Source organism: Fringilla coelebs (assembly GCF_963513975.1).
Source record: "Fringilla coelebs genome assembly, chromosome: 17".
NCBI classification, from domain to species: Eukaryota; Metazoa; Chordata; class Aves; order Passeriformes; family Fringillidae; genus Fringilla; species Fringilla coelebs.
Window position 1 is genome coordinate 8,320,142 of NC_140043.1, and position 24,585 is coordinate 8,344,726.

Consider the following 24,585-nt stretch of genomic DNA (forward strand, 5'->3'; position numbering starts at 1 on the left):
AAACCATACCAAAACAAAAAAAAAGTATCTGATCTCATTGGAAAATACACCGAAATGTCTCCAAATTAGCCATAATTATTGCAAAATAACTTCCTGAAGAAGAAATGGGCTACAAAACCACTCGTGGTGGCAGGCATGAGAGACTGAGCACTTCAAGACCAGTCACTGGCCCTTTGCTCCTACCCTTCCACATGGCCAGTGAAAACTTCCTTAACAGGAGAAGTTGTATTTCAGAACTTCTGCCCAAAAAGAAGCCCAGTATTTTACACTCTGGCTACATCAGTTTGACTCTTCCTTATTTAGTACCTCCTGCTTGAACAAAGTCCCAGTATTTTGTCTGGGGGGTGAGGGGGAGACCTTAATTTACATGGAAAGGTGAGGGTGATTTAAGCCAAGAAGAGCCTGTCAAGCATTGATATATAAACTCTAGCTTTCTGTTATACAGTTCATACTTCCCTCAGTCCTTCCCCATCACACAGCCAGATGTTGCCAACTTTATCAGCATGACTTCTGCAATGATGGCTTTACTTGGCAAGGGACTGTGCCACCACCTGCCACTGAGTACCTGCCCCTCTTAGGGAAGCTCCGTACTTGCCTGAATTATTTGTAACTCAGGTGGTTCTACAGAAAGGCCAAAATTATAAGAGTTCTCTCAAGGCTGAAGTGCAAAAATATATTAAGAGATGTGAGATGCCTCCATTTCTTCATGGTTTTTTAACTCTTTAAATTCCCCCCTGGACCTGGGGGAACTTTTGAACCCCAAGCTGCCAACAGCACACCAACCAAGGCACACAAGCAGGTCCCAGCTTGGACAGGAGACAAGAGTGCAAGAAAATCCAGACACACTATTCAGTGTCCCTAACTTATGTCTGGAGTAAGTCATCTGAATTTGATAGTGTTTCAAGAGAAAATAACTAGAACACCCAGTGGGGTTTTTTTTAATTTACTTTTGAATACACTGGTGAGAAGGGCTGGGGAAGAAGTCTCTTGTTGCAATGCCTTACAGCTACAGAGAAAGCAAGCCAACCTTTTACAAAATAAGAAACACAGCAGAAAACAAAACCAGCCACAAGCTCTTCAAAATGATCAAGCACAGTGCTACCTTGCAATCTACCTCTTGATTAAGCAAGAGGTTTGGGATGCTTCACAGGGTACAAAATTTCACTGAAAAAGCCACCACCTCAGCACTGAGCAGAGAACAGCAAAGCCTGTCCGGGCTCAGTACCAACCTCAATGGCTTCTCCCCAGGATTATCTCTGTAGCCTCCCATTCAATGCTGTTTAACACACCACAGCACACGTTTCAGCTGCTAATTCAGCTCTCTGGTCAAAATAGGCAACAGAAGCAAACAGGTCATTTCTCCCCAGACCCTAACTTCCAACCTACAATCATTTATTTATGCACAGCAGTGTTCACAAATTCATCTCCAGCAGCCTCTGGAACACAAAGCTCAGTAACCTGATATGGTTTCCATGAGACCAGTTACAGAGACTGAAGGAAGGACCATTAAAACAAAACAAGAAAGCAATGAACTACAAGAGAGTCGATGATGTTTCAAGGCATGTAGCAAGTCTCTCCTAGTGATCACTCTGTCAGTTCTTCAACTGAACCACAACTGAAAAGCCAATTTAATAAACATCTCTCATTTCAACAGGCAGGACACCACCAGGCACCAAGAAATGTTGCAGCTCAGCAAAAAGATAATGCAGTGATCACTGGGTGGGTATAATAGAGGGATTACTTTACAATTACAGCAACAATGAAAAAGCAATTTATACAGTAACACGCTGATATACTGGCAGGCGCTGTCCAAAGGGATTAAATGGAAGTCTGACACAGATTACAGACAGAGGAATGTCTTTAGCAAAAGGTTTATGAACTTCCCTAGACAGTCATATTTCTAAGCAATGTCCCTTAAAGACAGTATCTTGCATTTAGACCCGTTTCAGATAACAGGCCCACACAATGCACAAACAAGAAATAAAGTTCACTTTGAGAATTCTTTTTTATTTGAAGAGAAGCAAAAGCATATATGAAAAGGCTAGGTCACTTTTAATTGCTTCAGAAAGCATTCCTCAGTGGCCCCCCAAATGCGTTCATTTCTTGGGCTTAAACTGGGCAAGGAACCTCAGAGGTGACCCTGGTAGCTCTTGAGGAGCTCCTGCTGCAGCAGTGACTTTGATAGAATATTTCAGAAGCCCTCAGTAGGAATAACAGGGAAGCAGCCACAAGAGAGGAAGTTATCCAGGAACACTGTGGGGATGGCCTGAATGGCTCACAGTGCCTCATGCCCCTGAAGCAGCACCCCTGGTACTCTTTTGAAAAGAGCTGCTTAACAGAATCAACTTGCAAGGATAACCTGCAGGTAGATCAGGCTCCCCTCCAGAGCAGGGAACATCCAACTGAGAGGGAAAAAAACCCCCACGCTTCAGAAGAGAAATTCGGGTAGTTCAAAGGGAGGGCAGATGAACATTTTTACAAACCACAGAGCTTTTAGCTCTGGTTGATTTATTAAATGGGTCGTCCTCTTTTTCCTATCACTTCAGGCAACAGCTGAATTATTCAATGAGCTCCAGTTGACTATGTTGTTTCTAAAACACTTGGGCTACCTCTGGGGAAGGAAGACAAGAGGCGAGGGGGAATAAAAACACGTTTAAAAGTTAAAGAATTTAACAGAAGTGGGTCCTATTCATTTAGAGAAGTCTCAGAAGCAGAGAGGAAGTCAAGCACTTCTGCAGGTCTCCTGGCTAAGGAAACTCCTAGCCCATGGAGAAGTGGAGATGTGCAGCTCAGCTGCAGCCTTGTTCCCACACCAGCTCAAGGCTGATATACCCCTTTTGCTCCCACAAACAGGATTCATGGCTGCAGCCTCAGTCACACCCACCATGGGTTTGGACACAAACACATGCTTTGCCCTCTGAACTTTCCCATCCCCAGCAGAGCTGTCAGAAGAACGTCTCCTGCAATCCATTTGAGAGAAAAGCAGTTTTCAGACAACCCTTCAGAGTTTTATAACTACAGTACTTTTTTTTTTTTGGTTTTTTTTGCTAGCCCAAAGCAGAGTGACCCGAAGTGGACAGGAAGAACAAGAATGAAGCCAACCTCTCAGTGAGGCAAATACCAAACCATCAGGCTAACAAAGCAACATTCCTCTGAACGCACCATTTCTCACGGATCACCAGCTCCAGGACTTAACTTCATAGTGGTATGTATTTAATTAATGAAAGCACTGTGTGATGGTCATGTGAACAGAGGTTAGTTTTCAGATGTTTTTCAGATTTCAGCAGTAACAGAAGTGGTTGGTCATGAAGTAGCAGATCAGCTCTTACAAAACTATTTATGATCCAGCAAAGAAGAGATATTTGCTGCAGAGAAGGTCAGCTTGCTAGAAGAAAGCCTGTGGACAGCAGGGAATCCTGCTATCGTTTGTGCTTACTCAGTAATTTGAGCTGGATGCAGGAAAACACAGGGATCCATCAGCATCAGCCAAGACAAAATCAAATCAGGAAATACATAAAAAAATTAATATAATCAAAAAAAGCAAAGGACCTGACAGCAAATCACTGAAGCCAAAAGCAGACAAAGTTCTTTACTACTCTAAAAAAACTTTTTAAAACCCCCAAACCTCTAGATAATTTACTCACATATGATGTATTTTGCTACTTCTCCCAAACACCTGCAAATCACATATGTATATTTGAGAGAGAATGAGTTATTTATGGCTTTTTCAAATATTACAAGAAATTTACAGGCACATAATCTATAAGGACACAACCAGAGCATTCTGACCTGAGTAAACCAGAGGACTCCACAAGCCAACTGATGCCCAAAAACAAAGATTAAAACCAGAATGCAGCATTGACAGCTGGTAAGAACTTCAGAAATGTAAAAATGGTAAAAGTCAGCAAAATAATAGTCAGAGCCAATAACCAGGGGCCCAGACCTGGGCCCTATACATCTGCCAACCTTACCAGTTTTGTGGGCCAAGTATCAGTACCAAATATTGAATTCTCTCTCTTCACCCTCAGGTGAGTGGCAGAAATAACAGGATATACTCACTGGATTTATCTTCCCTGAAGAATTCCCATTTCTTTCAAATGTTGTCTTGAACCAAAACACTCCATCCCAACTGCTGCATTGTCCTGGGTACCTTAGTAACTCCTACATGGCTTTGATAACAGAACAGGCAAGATCCTTTTCCAGTGATCTCTTAGTATTTCTTCCTGTGTCTTATTAAAATTTCTTCCCAGCTTCTTCTTTGGTTGCCATTTATCTTTTGTACAGATGAAGTCTGTCCAATCCAGCAAGTCCAGGTTCTCATTACTGCAGCAATGGCACTGATGCAGGAATTTTAAATATGTGGGTTTAGTTGGTGAATACTCATTGGGATAACTGTGAATGCAGGGTAAGAATTACTCACTGCAGCGATTTCAAAAGGATACTTTAATAGCTTTTTGTAAAAAGGAAGTTTGAGCCTCTGAATCACCTATGTAAAACAATAAAATCTGCCTATTTTTTTTTAAAGTAAGAACACAGTCCTTTTGTTGTATTCCAGTAAAGCTGCTTCATTGTAACCAGGCATATTGCACAATGCCAATTTTCAGCCTCTAGTGTCACAGGGAAATTCTCACTCGAGTAACTTCCATTCAGTCCTAGCCAAGAGCATTACAACTGGTATAAAGCTGACAAGCTTTACCCAGAGAACAGCACCCAAGCAATCCATTTTAAACAATCAATAAAGTTTACTACACAGCCCCAAAACTCAATATTGAGGACACATCTTTGAAGTAATCTAGAATATCATCCCTGGGAGAAAACTATTTACTAAACCACTTCACTTTAGTTTTTATTTTGTGTTTGCTTTGTGGTTTTTTCTTTTCTAATAAGCAAATAAGATTATGACAGAAATTATGCAATAGACAGAAAAGGGGCTTATCTAAAGTAAATAAAGCCTCCTGTTTGCAACCAGCTGACAGCACTTGGTATTTTTCTCTCCTTCCCTCCCCCTCTTTAAGACCAACTTTTTTTGAAAGTTACAAATCAACTTTCAGAAGAGATTTTCAGGTTTTAGCTTTTCACCCTTCTTGGTGTGGCCATTCTCGTGGCACCACTGAGCAGGAAAATTGATAGGACATGGAACAGATTTGACAGTGAGCAGTTCAGACACCGAATTCTGCTTGAACTTGCACAAATTCTTTTTATCTTCAATTTTGGAATGCTAGGTACATTATGAAGAGCAATGCAAGCTTGAGATGCACCCATCAGTAAGTTCAATGCAACTCAAGAATATTTATAGAGTTTCTGTTCAAATAACTCCTCAGACTTTCAGAAACCCTGAGACAGCCCCCCCCAAGATGTTTTGCATTAATCAAATGATGCAGCACCAGCAAATAAGGGGCTGCCAGTGGCTTTTTAGTGACAAAGAGCATAGGGGCAAGATGTTCAGGATGAGTGACCTTGTGTCCAAACCTTCTCTACAGACCAATCCTCTCAGTAAGTCACAGGCAGTCACATTTTCTCCCGACAGCCATCAGAGGAAGAACACTGAGGGCAGTGCTCTGGGGAGAATGTGCCTCACATCAGCCTGGGAACAGAGCAAGTTGCCTGTGAGAGCTCCCTGACAATCAAAGCAGAACTGTCAGGATGTGCTGGCAGGGTGAACCTGAGCACCTGCAGTTTCTACAGCAGTCACAGTTCTGCCAGCTCAACCTCTCAGGTAACCAAGGACTCCAGGCTACACCTGACTGTACAAACAACCATGTCCATGGCCACTCTGACATGCATGTACTACCAAATAAACTAGAAAAATGGAAAGCACAGAGGTACCATGCTATTCAAATGAGAGCTTTCAAACTGGAAACACAACCAGAAGAAGTCAGGACAGCAACCTGACATTGTCTCCAACAAGCTTTTAACAGGAACATCACACATTTATTTACCAATTCCTCCTGTTTGCTTTTTTACTATCCAGCAGAAACAGGTCAGACGAGCCATGTACATGTAAGAACTCCTACTGGCTGTACTTTGCGGGCAGTGTTGACTACATATGTCTCACTTGCCATGTCTCTTACCACCTACTGAAGCCACAGGGATCAGCATCTGGACTCCTCACTGCTGCTGGCAACACAGACACAGCAAAAGGTCCAATCTTCAGCCCTGCAGCCACAGGTGCTCCTGGCACGGTGCCTGCTCTCATCTCAGCCCACATAGAGCACCATTATTTACTTTGTCAAAATATTCAGAGACATTTAGCCTGCCCAAGGACTGTCCACTTGTCTGCCCACAGGGGAGAGGAATGAAATTAATCATAATAAAAAAAGAAAAACCCTCCTACAGCTCCTTTTCCTCTCTGCTCTGGGAGGAACATGCCCAGCAGAAGCAAATACCCTGAGCCTTTAGCAGTAACCCAAAGGGGAGTGAACAGGGGACAACTCTCCAGGGTCTAGATCCCTGAATGGGGCAAGACATGATGGGGTGTCCCAACATGCCTTTCCTCTCTATGTTGTTAGCTGAGAAATCTAGATTCAAATCATCAGACTCAGTACTTTATCATTTCAGATTCTGCACACAGAAGTCTTGAAAATCACATCACCCACTGGACAGAGTAATTTTTGGTTGACTTATCTGAAACTTCAGAGAATAACTTTACTGATATTCTGCCAGAGGTAGTCAGCAACATACAGAATGTACAGAATGCCACATTAGTTCCCCACAGCCAAGCTAACAGACTTTTCAGTAAAAACCACACTGGAGTAGGGTTCCCCAGGACAAGAGCCACTATGGAACCCTTCTTCAGCCTGATGATGGGCCCCCAAAGCTTGTCCTAACTCTCAGCAAGACAAGCTTTACCCTTAAGAATGTGTGGGCTTTTTGACTAATTTTTTCTGTTTAATAACAACAAGGCATACAAGATAGAAGGAGGAGAGAGGGAGGACAAAGCAAACAGTCTAGGATCCTTTTTTAGATTTTTTTTTTTCTGTAGAAAAATAAACAAACCAAGGAGTCTTACGGCACAGGAGGTTCTAACTGCTCTCTGTAGACCTTCCAAGCACAAGAAAAGAAAAACAAAGACATTAATCCAGGCAGTAACAATGCCAATAACCACATTCCAAAAGCCATGGTGCAGTTATGGTGCCTCACTGCTGCATCACTGCCACAGTCCATCATGGCAGGTAAGAAATGTGGAATTGGAATTCTCCAAACCTACAGGAACAGAAATCTCACATCAATTCCAGGAAAGATCAAGAAAAAAAAAGTCTTAACCTTTCTCCACTTGATTAGCACCTGTTACATTTACAGGATGACAAAAAAACTCTGTTCTTTCCCTTAAAATCTGGAAATTTAACAGGGAGTATTTCCTCAGCAGTGATCCTCCTGCACTTGGCTCACTAGTCTGCTGTCATTCCAAATGCCTCTGGAAACATCAGCAGGATCCTGATACCCCAATTAAAAGCTGGCATGCACTCAACTGCACTGCTGAACAACCAAGTGTTAGTCCTCCAACTACTGACCAGCAACTCCCTCGGCAAAGCTGCCCCTCCAGCACTGCCTCCTGTGACTGGCAACAGTTGATTTGGGAAGTTTGCAAGAGTTTAAAATAAATGTATCACTTTCCTAACGAAAACAGTCAAGTTTTCCTAGGCATAGTTCAATCAATTTAGTTCTGTTACTCATAAAAGCTCTTAAAAGCCGTCTCCAGGGCTCTCCTAGCACTCCAACTATCTTTATTTAGATAAATGACGATCCTAGAAAATGAACTGCTGTCCTTCTGATAGAACTGCCTCCTGTCTCCAACTCCCACAGTCAGAGCTACTGAAGGAGACACTGCCATTAACTGAAGCCTCTTTTTCAATGAAATCCACAGCATGAAAAATGCAGAAATAAGTCACTTGGAAGAGGGGTGGTCACAACACACAGAATTTGCAAGCAACATGTAGATCATGTGTGGCAAAATAACGGTACAAAAGGACACAGCCTTCGCTCCAGAGCTCTGCACATCACTGCTCACAGGTCATGTCACTCACACAAAATGCCTGCTTAGGGAAGGGCACCAAGTTGAACTTTAGAAGAAGCAGGCAAAAGGAAAGTAGTCAACTCCTACACATTTAGCAATGGAGCTAGCACAGACTGTGCACCCACTACAGTAAAAAAGGCCTATTCCATTTACCTGCTGTTACTAAATTCAAAACCAGTTTATTTACATGTAACAAACAACATTCAAGTGGAAGTCATAAGTAGCTTACTTGAAAAGACAACAGGCAGCATTGAACTACATTATCTGCTAGAAATTAAAGCAGATATGCCTTACAACCTTTCTTTTTTGAGCTGGTCACTTGAATAGAGAAGTTCTGGAAACAAACAAAATACCATCAAAATCAGTATTCTGGTTCCTCTTTGTGGCATGAGATCAACTTCCACCCTACTAAACCAGCTGACTGGTTTCACCAGCACCACCTGAGCTCAGAACCTTAGGATGTTTTAATTTACTTGTTTCTCAATGAGCTATCCCTTCAATTTTTCAGCATCTTGGCATGCTTGGTGATTGTTTAAAAATATTTATCAGGAGATATGCCAGCCTGGAAGGAGAAAAATCATGTGGGATCTCCTCAGTGTAAATAAATACCTGACAGGATGGAGCAGGGAGGATGGAGTCAGTGGTGTCCAGGGTAAGGACAAGAGGCTTTGGGCACAAACTCAAACACAGAAGGTTCTGTCTCAACACCAGACACTGTGAGGTTGACTGAGCACTGGCAGAGATTGCCCTGGGTGGCTGCAGAGTGCTGGTCCTTGGAGACATCCAAAAGCCACCTTCAAGTGGCCCTTCCTGAGCAGGGGCTTGGACCAGATGAGCTCCAGAGGTCCCTTCCAACCTCAGCCACTTGGTGATTCTCTTGCTCCAAAATATATCCCACTGTTTTTGAAATTATAAATCTGCATTCCAGTTCCTCTCCAGACAATCCCCTCCTAAAGCAAGCCAACAGGGAAAAACAAACCTCAAAGCCTTTCTGAATTGCCTCCCCCACATTCAAATCTGCAGTGGCCATAAACTCATGCATAGTAATGATCAGCTTCACTTGGGGCTAAATAAACAGACTTCACTCAGCACTGCTTTCTAACTGTGGCACAGAAGACTGTGGCTCATCAGACAGGCAAATAGATATAAAAATTAGTCTGGAACTATGGAAGAGTTTGTCTTCCAGATATCTACCTCATCCAAAACACACCTGCCCAAATAATTAGGAGGTCATAATCTTAAGTGATACAAAATAAAATAAGAAAATATCTGTTCCACACAGTTTAAAGCATCTTGCTGTATTTTCAGGCATGGGCTGAAAGCTACACCTCTCAAAGTGCCACAAGCACTGATATTGTCCCTCAGATAACCCTGAAGTTACATCCCCTGGTTTCCTCAGCACAGAGTGCAGTATCCAGCAACTGTGACCTGCTTACCTTTAGCTCAGTAACAAAATGTTGACAATCCCTCCAGAATTCATTCCTTTAAGGGAAGGAGCAAAAGTTCAAAGTTATCTCTAGAAGATGTGCTAAAGCCTGCCCAGTCTGCCTCATCTCCCCACTGCCCAGCTGGATTGGATGGCCTGGCAAAGCTGTCTCTGCTCACCTTCAGCCTCCCACGATGCTGCTAAAGGGATCACTTCAACAAGTCAAAGCATGCAAACATACCCTTCACAATCTCCCTTTTAAAAACCTCTTTAAAATCCAGCTCTTCATCAGTCATCATTGTAAAAACCTCTCCACTCTCTGTCTATGTGACCTGACTTATTTAAAGAACAGGTTCCTGAGGTTCCTGTCTGGCAAATCAACCCCTTAAATCAGGCACTTTTAATCACATGGTCCCCACCAGGGGTAAGAGAGAGGCATGGTCCCATGTATGTTCTTTATACCTGCAATATATTCCTAATACTCTTAACAGGTATCTGCTTTCTGTCACACTCTGGGTTTGTTTAACCTTGACATCATTGTTGTCTAGAATTAATTCCATGTAATCTCTGACAGACTGTCTCCATGGTACTGACACATGGCCCCACATTATTATATGCTGACATTCACAGCCACTTCATGAGACAAATGGTCCTCACTTAGATGCTAAATCAGCAGCCATAGTATGCTCTAATGTGCTTCTCACTAAATTGATCCTTGCTATTGCCAGCCACAAAAATGCAACTGATACATAGCACACAATCTTCATTCATCACATTTCAATTAAACTTCAATAAGGCTGACTTCAAGAGTGCCACCATCATCACCAGAAGGCTGAAAGTTCAGCTCAGCACCAGCAAACATAACTTGCTGTGCCATCAACACTCTCCATTTAACAGCTCCTGCTCCTGTCTGGTAGCAACTCGCTGTCCCCTAAAGCAAGAAACCCCAAAGATAACCCAGAGCTTGGATCTAGTCTGACAGTTTGCAGCATTTAAGGCACCTACAAGGCCTTGTGGAGTGTAAAGATGTCACAGAATGCAGGAACAGCAGAGCCTCCAGTCTCCCTGCTATCAAGTGTTTACATATGCATGTGGATGCTTTGTAGTTCTAGAAAACTTTTAAGGAAGCTCAAATTTTCAAAAGTATACTACAAGTGAGGCACTGAGTAGCTCCCAAACCTTTCTGACAGCTGACATCTTTCTGCACCTAGAAAATTCAATGAGCTAAAGAAAGAAATATTTAGCTATTTGAATTAGTGTATTGTCCCTCCAAAATGAGGAGTACTGGACTATAGAGATTTATCTTCTTTACATCTTATGTTGCTTCAACAGCCAGCTAAAAATAGAAAAATGGTAATTATTTAGCACATCTTTAAAGCAACAATTTCCCTCCCAATTAATTTCCAGTTCCTCAGTTTAATTATGTACTCAAATTTTCTTGACGCACACACTGCAAGAAGCTGAATGTGTTTCCTGTAAATTTAATCACCTTCAGAAATAATGACCCTAAAAGAACTTTCTAAGCAAAGACTAAGAAGTCCATTCCACTAAATCTGCCTCAATGGGGAGAAGGCAGAAATTGATATCACCAGACAGTAAACTCTGGAGCCTGAACCCAAGTAACCAGCTGCTTTCACTTGCCCTCAGGGTAAATGACCCCAATATAATAACAAGTAGTTCCGGCCCAAGTAAGAATGAAACCCATGTCTCCCCCCAAAAACCAGGGGTCATCATTATTGCTCACAACAACAGCCACTGTGGAGCCCAACTCAGGAGCCTTAATGTCTACTGAAGCTGCAGACAGACCAGACCTATTTCTGTCAAGTTTAGAGACAAAACTCCTGTAAACTCCTCTAATATCTGACTGGAGACTCGGGGAGAGAAGTGGGAAGTGGAGAGATCAAGCAGTGCCTTGCTGGTCCCAGAGCAGAAGCACCACCAGGGCAGAGCAATGCACACTGCTGCACTCACAGCAGGAGAAACCACACAGACCTTTCTCCACCCAGAGCCAGGAGAAGGTTACTTCCAACAGCTCCTATTCTTTTCCTTTCAGCATTTCTCTATTCTTCTACCCTGTGGCCTTATCCTAGAAGGGGCTGTATTCCAAAAGCCAAGGACAAAGCAAGAGAGGCACTTAGCCTCAGAGGAGGGCACAGAGCTCCTTGCACACAGAGCCCTGCCTCACTGGGGGATACAGAGGTGCCTGTGCAGAGACCCCCCTGGCACAGGACACTCCTCACCCAGCTGTGACAGCATTCCTTGAACCTGCAGCTGAAACCTGCCGTCATATTTAATCCAATCCTCTGCTGTGCACCTGCGTGGCTTTTGTCTCATGCTGGAGGCATGAGGGGGCAGGAGATTCTTTGCAGATAAGAGATTACTTCAGCAATGTACAATCAGAAGACAAAAAGGAAAAAAACCCCTCACTAGTCAAAGCTCTGTCATTTAAGCACAACAAGGGGAAACTTTTAGAACAAAGCATTTCTGAAATCAAATATCTGCTAGAAGCTTACAGATTTTAAGCCTGTCTAAATTACTAACTAGGTCTAAGTGGAAATACACAATCAGACAACAGAAAGAAGGCAGGGTTAGCATCAAGTGCAATGATCTTATAAAATATTTAAGCAAAGCATGTGACCATTGATAATATGCACTTTGATTGAACACCAGGCTGTGCATATAAACAACTTGGGGCTTTGGGGTTTTCCCTCCAAACCTCTAGCATATGGGCATCTGTGGCCTGGGAAGAAAAAGAAGTTTATGAAAGAAAAAACAAGCAATATGCACAGGGACACATTCCAGACTTACATGGTAGAGTCCCTTTAAAGTATATTGGTAATATTATGCACATTCTAGTTTAAGAACAGACACATGTACACACCAAGAGGTTCTGGAACCTTTAGGTTTTTGAGGAAACAACACAAGAGGAAGGATTCTGCTGAGAACAAAGCTCTCATACTTACCTCCAGTCAGCAACTTCAGCAGGCTGTTTCTATGCTGAGGCTGGTCAAACCCAAACAAATCCATGGTTTAATTATTAATAAAGCCCCCACCCCAGCTAAGGCAGGAAGGCAGCTGTTCAAGAGTATAAGCACATTAAATTACAGTATTTTTAACTCACCTGCTTAAAAATCGAGGTTTTTTTCAAAAATTACAATACCTGAAGGAGATCAGGTAACAGAACTAAACTTAATTTCTCTTCTGAATCACACACTCCATCTGAGCACAGCACCTACTCCTGAAACCACCCATGGACAAAGCCTGGGTAGGCTCCCTTCCTGCTCCAAGCCCCAGAGAAACTCCAGGAAATTAAGTCAGCAGTGATAATTTCTCCTAAGAAACACCCAATCAGAGATAATAATTATTTGCATGCCTTGCTGTACAATAAACAGACTGACATCAGGCAAAAGCAAGTTTTACAGGACCTTACACAGCACACCAGCAGTAAAATTCACTTGCTTAGCAACCAGAGAGGAGGAGAAGGCTTGCATGCAGGAAATATTCCAGGTATGGTGTCACAAACCAAAATCTGGGGAAAAAGTGTGAAGGAGGTTACAGGCTGTTGCTATGGGTTCATGAAATTCACATCAGCCTGGAGATAGGCTGAAGCAGGAAAAGGGGCCATGAACTGCACTCTCAGCTCCAGCATCACTTGGAGCACTGCACTGTCTGGACACCACAGCTGACCACCCCTCAATTCAAGGAGCTCTGCCTCCTTTTATTTAGGGGATTCAAATCTTACCAGGAACAGCCACACAACTGGCTTCTGTTGATTTGTGTCAAGTGAGGAATTCTACACAGGAGCAATGCTCAGGCTTTCTAGGAAGGTAACTCACAACAGCTGACTTCAACTGTGCTAAGTAGTAAAAATACAAAACCATTTCCTAAGTTAAAACACAGCAGATCCTATTTATGCTCAGAGGAAAACATAATTAAGAATGTATAATATCATGCCCTTTGTCTTCTTAGTCTACCTTTATTACCACTGATCAATTTTTCTGGAAAAGGTGAACAGGGGGTTCAAATCCAAACCCTTGAGAAGACATTAATTAATGTCTTTAAGCTGAGAGTGACCCTCTGTAAACAAACATTCTTTTACAGATGCAGTAAGTTTGATCATCACCATGACCACCAAACACTGCATGGTTTCCATGAAGGACCTGATGTTATGCAAAATTCCAAAAGATAATGAAGACTCTCTTTACACAGCTACTACACACTGTGTGCCAGCAAAACGTTGTACCAGCTTAAAAAGCTGAGAAGACAAAGAAGATGAATAATAACACAGAATGTAACTAGAAACAAATTATACTCTGGAAAGTTATATTTTTAAGGCATTTAGACCTGTAACAAACACTGACATTCATCCATAAGCTGGAGTGATAGTCAAATCTACACCCCAATGAAACCTTCAGTGTTTCAGGTGTACCTGCAGCTGTCCTCATCTGCACATCAACAGGTTAAGAACAAATTAAATCACAGTAGCACAAGTTTTCCACTGCATTTGTGGCTACTGTGTGCATTTAGGCTCTTTGCAAAATTTTTCTTTAAACTGCTGCCTATTGGATACAAAGCAGAGATGAAAGCTGTAAGAAAGTTCTGTAAATTCAGGGATAATCCCAATACTGGTCAACCATACATCTTATTTAAAAAATGCAATCAATACTGGAGATATAAAATATTAAATAAATACTTAGGGCAGATATCTGTACTCCACACAACTACTACAGGATTCCCTCCATGGTTCCCCCACTCTTGCTGGGTTTATAATGAACTGCATCTGAATTAAACCCAGAAGACTTATGAAAAATTGATCTTACTACAGAACAATTTTTTGCTTGAGGGCCCCCCCAGTAAAGTTGAAACACCTATGCATCCCAGTTTTTACAACAATAAAATAATTACTTTGCTGTTACTGAAGTTGCACAGGACACCCCTGTCAACGAGGCAAGGGGCTGAAACTGTCACAAAAGATAAAAAGAGCAGGGCAAGATTATTACTCTGAAATCCCAGGAGGTGACCAACATCTTACTTAGGGGAAGATTCATTCAAATTTCATCAACCTATTGAATGAATAAGGTAGGCAGAAAGGATGCTGGTATCAAAGGGAAATTAATGATGACCTGAATTTGAAACACAGCAATCGCCCACACAGAGTGAGACTCACAACGCCTCTGTGCAGCCCGGATTCGTCAGAGAAGGCTGCATTCTGGGACATGTCAATTAAAATTAAGAATGAAATAACTCTGTGCAACGGTGCTGAATGGCATTTTCTCTCAAGAGACCACAAGTTCCTATTGAGATTTCAGCTGTGCAATCGGATTTCCATCCTTAACTCTTTCATTTCCAAAGGAATTGATCTGTTCATGACACTCTTCCTTTTTCTTCAATTCTCAGCTAAATCCAAAGATATAATTTTATAGAGTCTTGGACCTACCTGTAGCCAAAATGTGGACTATGCTTCTCCAGAGTTAATGACCTATGAGTGCTGCAGAACACCAGCTCTAAATGGCTTTGGGCACTATCAGAACCAAGCTGAGAAATTGAGGAACAAGATAAAATACCAAGAAGCGGCAGTGTAACCCCAGGCTGAAGTGCTCAAACCCAGCAACAATTCTGAGAAACTGGACCTCAAGAGTTGCCAGGGCCAATATTTGAGTTTCATTTGTCCAATGGAGAAGTCAGCCCTCATCACCTCACACTACCTGCCCCACACCCACATGTCCCAGAGCTGCCTCCCAGCGGGGTGAGCTGCCTGAGTTCAGCTGGGATGGGACCAGGAGCCCACGGAATCCTCTGGGCAGTCAGGGCTGCACTCCCACCAGCACAATGGGAAATACAACAGAGCAGAACCCCAAACAGAGGGCATCTCATGAAGTGCTCAACAAAGCCATCTTGACATTTTACCTCAGGAGAGCATGGGAGCTGCATTTTAAGAGGGAAGTACCTTTCACAAATGTTTGCAATTCAAAAATTCATAGGAAATATTGGAAAAAAAATTAGTTTACGCGTTGTGCTTAAACACAACATAAACTTAAAAGGCATTTCTCAAAAACATTTATCTGTAATTTAAAATCAGAAGAAAACTAATTTCCCTTGTCCCTTTAAAGGAAATCTCTGAATTTTTAGAAGACAAAAACAAAACACTTAAGGGAATTTTAAATACAGGAAGGAGGGATAAGAGCATGGGGGAAGAACCCAACAGACTTCGTAAATATTTTTGCAATTTCAGTTGCCAAAACAGTATCCACATAATGTACCTCAGCCAAGTTTCTCTGAACAAAAAAATCCAAAGAGCAACAATTCATGAAATACACCCACACATTTGCAGTGTATGCAAGCATACACAGCACTTCAGCTGCTGTGGACATGACTCTTCCTTTACTATCTCGATTTACATGGCAGATGCTGATTTTCCCAGTGTCTCTTTTTCTGGAAGGGCTCTGGAATTCAGCCAAGCTAGGCATGGGTGTTACACATTATCTGCTATGCCTCTTGGTGGAGGCAGCAAAGGAAGAAAATTGAATATTATCTGAGTAAAGTTTGCGCTGGCACTGTTAAGCTGAAATTTTGAAGCGTCAGCTTTGTGGGAAAAAGAAAAATAAAACTGATCCCATGTAAATGAAACAAAGATGATTCTGACTGGAGTCTCAAAGACCAAGAAAAAGAAAAAATTACTGGATTAACAGTGTGCTACACTAGATTAAGACAAACTGCAGGCAGATGCTTCAGTTCCTATTTACACATCAAAACCAGCAGTCAAGTTTTCCAAATTATTCAGCAGATTGACACAGCACCTTTTAATTGATCTCTAATCATATCTGCAGCTGGTGCATACTAGCTGAAAGGTTTGAAAGTCTGTCCCTGAATCCTGGTTACCTACACAGCAGCACTTTTCTCTAAAGATATGGCCCTTGAAAACACAGCAGGGAAAAAGAAATTTTTTGATCCAACATATTAAGAAAGGTCACAACTTTTTCAGCAATGAACTGAACATGTTCTCCCTCTCACTCTGCTTCTTCATACAGCTGATGGAAGATACTCGCTTCTGTATGTTAAAATATAAAAACTGCAACTGTAAATATGAAGGTCCATCACCAGTACATAAAAATGGATTAGTGCTTCTTTGCACTCCTTGCAGTGCAAGAAGGGTGGGTGCCGTGTCACTTTCTGTTTGCTTCATATTTCCTGAACATTATCTAAGTAAGTCTTCTTTTCTCATCTCCTACATCTAAAATGACTGATGGCTGCTGGTTTTGATGTAATTACAAATGGCTCTCCCCTCCAGAAACAACCTGCTAGAATGAATATTGTACCTTAGAAGCAAAGTACTACCCTTAAAAATTGCCAACAGTATGCACCAATACATAGCCCTGGTATTACTGTGCCACTAACTGGTGTCATGGCTGTCACTGACAGATGAAAAGCTGAATAGGAAAGAAAAAAGAAATGGGATGTGATAAGACTGCATCATAAAATATAAGATAAATGTGTCACCGTGACCAAGATGCATTCTAACCTCAGGTAATAAAATAACATGTCTTGGTCAAAAGAATTACCCAGATGAGATGAAATTGATAAGGACAAACAATGTGCTCCTCATCTAGCACACATGTACTCACATTTACATATGCTAATGTGAAGAATACATTTTTTTTGAACTCTTGTAAACATACTATTGTCAGAGATACAGACCACTCCTGTTGGTCAAAGAGGAGAATGAAGAACTGGAAAGTATAATAAGATTATTAAAGCACATGGGTGAAAAAAAAATATTAGTGAAAAACAGAGAAAGGAGCTGCTGCATCAGGTTCTGACAGTCTTAGTGCTGGGACACAATCACCCTGCAGAAGTGAATTAACACCATAACCAGCACACTTCAGAAAACTGCCAAATATTTACAAAATATCTTCTGACTTGCCTGGCAGCACTAGAAGGCAAGGACAGGCTTTCTGAACAACTGATTCATTGCAATTTCCAGAAAACAGTGTGGTTAACTACACCCAACCACAAGCATCAGGAGGCACCCCTGCCACTGTGCCCCTTCCTGGGGAGGAAACCAGAACTTTGCTCCCCTCCTGTTTGCAAATCAGCCAGTGGGTTCACCTGGAACAGCATATAAAGGATGCAAAGCACTTCTGAAGCCCTGATCACAGCACTGGGAGCTTCAAGGCACGTGGAAACCAAGGCACAACACACACCCCCAATTCCTTCCTTTCCAGGACTTGGGAATGGCCATTCTAAGTAAGGCAAGAAGGTCACACCAAGAAGGTGCCTGGGAGTAAAGGATGCCCATGGGAGAACATAGCAGGACCTGATGCAGAATCAGAGCAGCTGCTCAACAGAATTTATGCCAATATAAGAGACAGCGGTGTCACAAAAGAACTTCCAGATACCATTTCAATATAAAGAATTAGTCTGGCTTATCTGTGATTAAAAAGGATTCAGGAAGGTGCTGATGGAGCAATCTAGCCACCCACATAATTTGCTCTGTAAATAAGTAATTTTGTCCATTCAAAACAAGTGTTTCACATTACTGCAATGCAGTACTGTGTGAAGCCCCATATGTAATCTTTCATACCACTTTCTTTATCAATCCTTTCTCAGAGCTACTTGGAATTAACATACTTTCAAAGGCCTATAAACAAGTGACTTTATCTTATTCAAATTTGGAGCTCTCCTCTCGGCACAACTCTAATACAGACACTAATTTGTGTCTTTGTTAAAGTATCACACACCCAACCAGCCAAGGCCCACTCAGTGCCATGCCCAGGAGCCAAAAGGGTCTTTATGCCCTTAAAAGCAAATTCACCTGAGAATCATATCAAAAGAGAGGGATGCAAATATTTTCAGATGCAAAACTTACTAAAATAATTTCCAGAAGCAGAATAATCCTGGTCACACACAGGATCTGTTTATATCTCAGGGCTCTGCCATCCATAAACAAATTGTGCTGCATCTCTTTCATCAGCTCCTTAATCAATTACAAGCTTGTACTCTGAATGGACTTCTGAACATTCCAGACGATCCTTCTGATCAGTCTTACACTACACACATCCAGAGTAATGCTACTTAAATTAAATCATCTTCTCATCTCCACCTATACATATTTTTATACCCACACACACATATATATATATAAACACACACAAAAATACAGTCTCTACAGTACAAAAATATACCCCTGACTCTAGCTTCATTACAGACTTTCAGGAACATCTCTCTGAACATTACTATAGTCTTGCTGAGAAAGTTTTACTGAAAATAAAAGTTCAGAACTGCACCAAGTGATTTAGCTTGTAGAGGCAGACATTCCAAAGCTCAAAAATACTTAAAGTTTAGTTAAACCACTTTCTTTTTTGAACACTGAGGAGTTGTGATGCCAAGGATAGATGTGTGGGATTGGACAAAAGGGAAAACGCTGGTATTTCAATCTCCTGCTGTAAGCAGGTGTGGGCCTGACTCATCAAAGAGGCAGAGAACACCACTGGAAGTTATGGATTTTCACATTACTGCAGTATTGAGGCAGCACTGAGTTCATGGAGTTTTTACCCCTTAATATAACAGAAATTATTCTGCTCACCCATTTGTGGGTAGGAGAATCTTAGACACAGAAGATGATGCTGCCCTAAGAAAGCAAGTGTTGCTCACCTGGCTTCTCTAAGGTATAGTCACAGTTGCTCATTCTTAGGCATAAAGGCAAATTAAAAAAATGTCCCAAAGCCTGGCTGCAACTTAATGAGAGACAGAAGACACAAAGGACACAGTGACATTTAAAACTATCAGTGTTTGAATTTCAGCTTTCCTTTTATCCAAGAATTTGAAATACACTTTCTCTACTCTTAGGATTTATTTCAGGGACTCCATTTACTCTTCAAACCTCCACTGGAAAAACAAAACCAAAGAAAACCTACTAGCAAAATCCTGTTTCTCACATGCTACTGAAACAACAGTGATTTTAAAAACACCTTAAGAATATCATCTTGTTATTGCTCTGGTCTGTCCTTGGGAAGATCTGAGCAAACCAAATGTATACAGAGCTCCCAGGCCAAGGCACAAGAGGTTTGGTATTGTATTGTCACCTTGTTTCACCAGCAGAGCCAGCACATGAGCTCCTGCCCACACGCTCCCATTCATGCCCTGCCCTTTTCTTTCTCTCAAGAACTTCACACAGAGCCACTTCTCCTCGCTGTTTCAGGCCAAGGAAGAAGGTACAATCCCTCCAAGGGCCTCAAACAGCCTGGTTCAGGAGGCCATTCCTCTTTTCATGGAGCTTTAGGGTTTGCTCCAGTTTTTCAGCTGCATCAGTTCACTGGTTCTGTCCCCAGAGTGGTCCCAAACGCGTGTGCATTACCTGGTTGCACACTTGGGGAAACCAACAACCAGCAGCAGCAGCAAAGAACAGGATTTTCTGAATCCCAAAGCTGAACCTCCCATCTAACACCACAATATCCACAAATACTTCCACAAAGGAGAACAAGCAGTGGTGCAGTCTGAAGCAGGAGCTTTTTGGAAGTTTCTCTGCATTACAGCTACAGAATTTTGGTAGCACAGAGGAAATAATTTAGAGCAACTGAGGAACAGAGGCAGGAACAGGTAAAGACATGCTAAGAATATGCTAAAATCCTTTCATTCAGTGAAATGCCTTGTTATTTTAACACTCAAATGCAAGGACAGAACTTCACCAGTGGCCTTGATCCCACTCCTACTGAATCAAACCTTAATTTAGTCACAGAAATGAATTCCTGGGAAAAAAGTGTATGCAATTCAAATGCTTGTGAGCAGCCTTGTTATAAACATCCAGTCCATCCAGTTTCAAATGTGATTGTTTAACATGCCTTTTTCTCCATTTTATCATCCTTAATCAGTATTTCTACATTTGAAGACCTTGAGTGCACACATTTGTTTTTAAAATTTGTTTTAAAAAAAAAAACAAACAAAAAACCAACAAACAAGAAAACCGCACTACACCAACCAAAACATCTTTTTATGTTTTTATTTTTAGTAAGTGCAATGTAACTTAAGCAAAAATTGCAGCCAGCCTGATGCTCCATGTACAAGAGCTCCAGACCTTGGGGACAGGTGTTAAGCAGAACAGCCTTGGGAAGTGCATTTGCTGGAATGCTTTGCTTGGTATGTCCATTGCTGTTACAGAGCTGTGCACTCACACAAAATGGACATTATAGGCCCTCACACCTCCAACAGCACTTATAAGGGAACACAGTTCCTACTGAGGCATTTTCAGAAACAGAACACTTCCATTTCCACATCTTACACAGGTGGCTCCTGCAGCTCCAAGGCTTCCTTGTAATGCTGAAGGACTCAGCTGTGCAAGCTCCTACAAGGGAGCTAAAGGCACATTCTCACACCTGATGTGCCACACCTGAATTGGGTAGTGACTGCCCAGAGAGTTTAAAATCCACTGTCCTGTGCAGAATGACTGCCTCTGTGGCAGAGCCATTCAGCTGCTCCTGTACATAGTGAGTCCCTTTCATTCCCTGTGCCCAGCTCTGCTACAGAGGTCACAGCTGCCTCCAAAGGGACTGCTGGGGGGAGCAAGGAGGACTCCATATTGGAGACTGAGACATCTCTTCCCTCCAAGGCAGCAAAGCATATTAGACCTGTATCAGGCCTGTCATATGTGAGAACCCATGGGTGAATCCCTACAGAGATCCATGCCAAACCTCACACTCCTTTCTTATTTGGTTTTTCTAATATGACTTGACCAATTGCTTGGAAAATGATGATTCCATTCCATGCAGCACCTCCATGAACATTTCTTCCACAAGCTTTCCATCACTGGTATGGACTCACAGCAGGGATGTCACTAATGCATTAGCTCCTTTTTCATCTTGCCAGATCTACAATTTCATACTCTCTCACATCAGTACTATCCTCTAGTGAAATGCTTCAGGAACAAAGTGCCGAGGAAGGCCAGCTTTACTGAGGTCAGTGCCTGAATCTGGAATGTTAATAAAGTATTTTCCTAAGCAAGAATAACAGAGAACTGAAGAACTTTTGGAAAAAGTCACTTTAAGTGACTCCTTTCCCCTTCACAACTTCATGGCCCTGAGGCAAGTCAGCACTTCAGGTTTCAGATCCAGATCAAAGCTGTATGTGATACTGCATGAACAGATATTTTAACAGTTCCAGACTTCAAGATCCCTTCTCAGTTTCATAAACTCTTTACTTACTTCCAAGGCCACTGCAGACACTCAGCACAAACTTCAACAGCCTTCATCCCCCATGAGCAGGAAGGGGAATGGCCAAGGGAGGACTCAAGAACGTGACATCCACCCCCCACATCATGGCCACTTTTCTGGTTTTCAGCATTTGGTTCCTTTACCAGTGCTCTCAGGTACAATGCTGCTTTTGTGGCCCAGAACTTCAGGAAGCATGACTACTCCCAGCAAAAGCATGATTAAAAGTTATTCTTCATTCTTTTTAATTACTATTTCACAGCTGTCCTTATCTAAACACAACAGGCCTTCAGTTAATGTGGCAGAAGTCCATTGCAGTATCTCTCCTATCTGTATTTGGATGGATTGTACAGATTTGTCACCCACCTCAAAGTCATTTATTCATTTGGTTTAGTTTTACTTAATTGTGATCATTACAGCTAAAGAACTACTTTCTAGAGGCCCTGTAACTGCACGGTAAATTTTTCTGACAACTCATGGCTTAAAACTACCACCTTTCATTAAGCAAAGCATTCTCTAATAAACTGCTGTGCCACCAGATTGAACAGTTATTCTGTGAAAAGACCTCAACATGAATCCAGAACCATTACTCCAACAGAAGAGATAAAATACCACATCTCTGTCTAATCCTCAGCTATGACAGACAGTGTGAAAATTAAAACCATGACATTTTTTTGTTTTGATATGGAAGAAGAATTTACAAGCTAACTGAAAAGCATGACCTAAAGTGATTAACTACAACCTTCCACTCTCACTCAAGCTTTTCCACCTATCAACACTGAAAACCCAGAAGACACGAACACAGCTGTACTGCACGGGTCAAAAGACATGAAATACACCTTTTTTTTTTTTTACTGTTAGCATTCTGCTCCTTACCTCCAGCTTTTTCCTTTATGTATTAAAAAAACCCAGACAAAACCAAAATCCCTTGGAGCTGCTAACTAGATCTATCTATCTGAAACTCAACAATCCATTGCACATAATTTGACAGGTACAGTAGCTGTGGGTCAGGCAATATGAACAGCACCACAGACAAATCAAATCCCTTCCTAAGACGCCCACAGGAAGCATGACACACAAAACAAGTACCCAAACAAACCAGCATTCAGCCACCTCCAGCAGGCAGGACTGTGATTCCAGGGAATCCTACAGACAAAGAAATGCTCATTGGAGGACCCAGCTGAAAGGGCTACTTTCCCCTCAAGGGAATCAGCATCCTATTTGCATCATGAAATGATTCAGCCTTCTGTTACTGAGATGGGTGGGTAGAACAGGGTATTAAACCAAGCCAGAGAAACTCCAACAACCCCAGTGCAATGAGCCTAAACCAATTCAGGGATGTATTATCAGTGATGTATTATTGTGGCATTCTCTTATTCTACAGTACTCTGTTTTAAATTACAAAGGCAGAGGAGAAAAAAAGAGGATTAAGAAAAAGACACAACCTCATCCTGGCTGGAGAAGCAGCTCTACCCTGCCACCACCTGAATTTATCTGGTTTCCTGAGGCTTACAAGGTAGGAAAAGATAGTTACCCACAAAAAGCACCTATGAATTACAGGAGTCTATATGATCTCTATTTATTTAAACTAGTCCGCAATAGCTTTGCCCTGGAATACCCAATGACACTTGAAAGTAAAGAATAATATTTGAAATATTTTTGCACCAAGCTGCAAGTCCATTATAACTACGAAGACGACAGCCAAGAAGAACTTTATGTTTAAGATAACATTTAGAGTGAAAAGCCACCGTTATTTTTCTGGTATGTCCAGCAACAAAATCAAAGAGAAAGCCAGGGAACACAGTATGGGAAAAGCAAACATTGAACAAAAGCACAATAGCAAAGCTTTCTCTTTTAAAAGCACTATTTCTAGCTGCTCATGTGTCAAAGAGCTCCCCAGATTTATTGAGGAGGACAAGAAGGTCAAAGAACACAATGGCTCGCCTTTTTGGGTGTTTCACCAGTTAGCACAACAGAGACAAAAGCAGATTCTCTCTCGAACGCTCTGCTAGAAAGAGCGGCTCAGCTTTTGCTCTTAGTTCTCAGCTAAAAACGCAAACACAAGTAAACAACCGCTTCCAGCGCTGACAGCTTTCTCCACGCCACCAGGACCCGCACACGCGGCCGCGGAGCCCGAGGGGAAGGACACAAGTTTCGCACTAACCTGTTTGAGTTCCGCAGGCATTTATGCGAGGTGCAGGTCCCGCCGTCCCCAGCACGGAACACCTCCGGCCGCCCGCAGCCCCTCCGCGGACCCAGCCCGCTGCTCTGACAGCCTCCGCAGCCTCCTCCCCCGCCGAAGCTCGCTCCTTTTGTACCCGGACCGGCACCCTCGGCGCCCCAGAGCCCCTCCGCAGCCTCCCTACGGACTGAGCCCATCCAGGGATAAGCCCCGCTCCGCCGGCAGGACCGGCACCGCCGCGGCTCCGGCAGGGGACGCGTCCGCGTCGCTCTCACATGGCTGTGCCGCCGCTGCCCCGGCGCCGGGAGGCTCCGTGCGGGGGGCGGCACTGACGGGCAGCCGCAGCCGGAGCGGCCACGCCCGGCGCGCCGGGGGAGCGGGGAGAGGGGCAGGGCCGGGCAGCGGGGAGAGCCGCGGGAGCAGCGGGAGCAGCCTCGGCCGTGCCCGAGCAGCCTCGGCCGTGCCCGGCGCCGCCGCGCGGTCCCTCCGGCTGCCGGCGACTGCGCGCCCGGAGCCCCGGGGGTTCCCCCGCTCCCCGGCCCGCCCCCCCGGATCTCTCCTGATGGATTACAGAGACAAAGAGGGAAGCCGCCTGTTCCCGGCGTCTCTCAGAGCTGTAACCTGCCGGCTCCGGCGGCACGGAGCCCTTCCCACAACGCCTGCCCGAAGAGCGCAGCTGCCTCCGGAATTACAGGGCGGTCTGCGAGAAAGCACAAGAAAGGAAACCTTCTCGCTTGCTTACTTTTTGCACTTCACTTCGAGA

The 24,585-nt window shown here is 42.9% G+C and overlaps 1 protein-coding gene across 3 annotated transcripts in view; it reads right to left on the reverse strand.

The window, feature by feature from the left end:
• ARVCF (ARVCF delta catenin family member) overlaps nt 1-24,091 on the reverse strand; it is a gene marked incomplete at its 3' end in the record, with an annotated part of 138,538 nt that extends 114,447 nt beyond the window's left edge. For all 3 annotated transcript variants that reach the window (XM_084217082.1, XM_084217081.1, XM_084217080.1), the window contains exon 1: nt 23,805-24,091. In XM_084217082.1, coding sequence (XP_084073208.1) covers nt 23,805-23,825 — 21 coding nt within the window. In that variant the 5' untranslated portion in view covers nt 23,826-24,091. The remainder of the gene's footprint in view (nt 1-23,804) is intronic.
• Nucleotides 24,092-24,585: the final 494 nt, after the last annotated feature.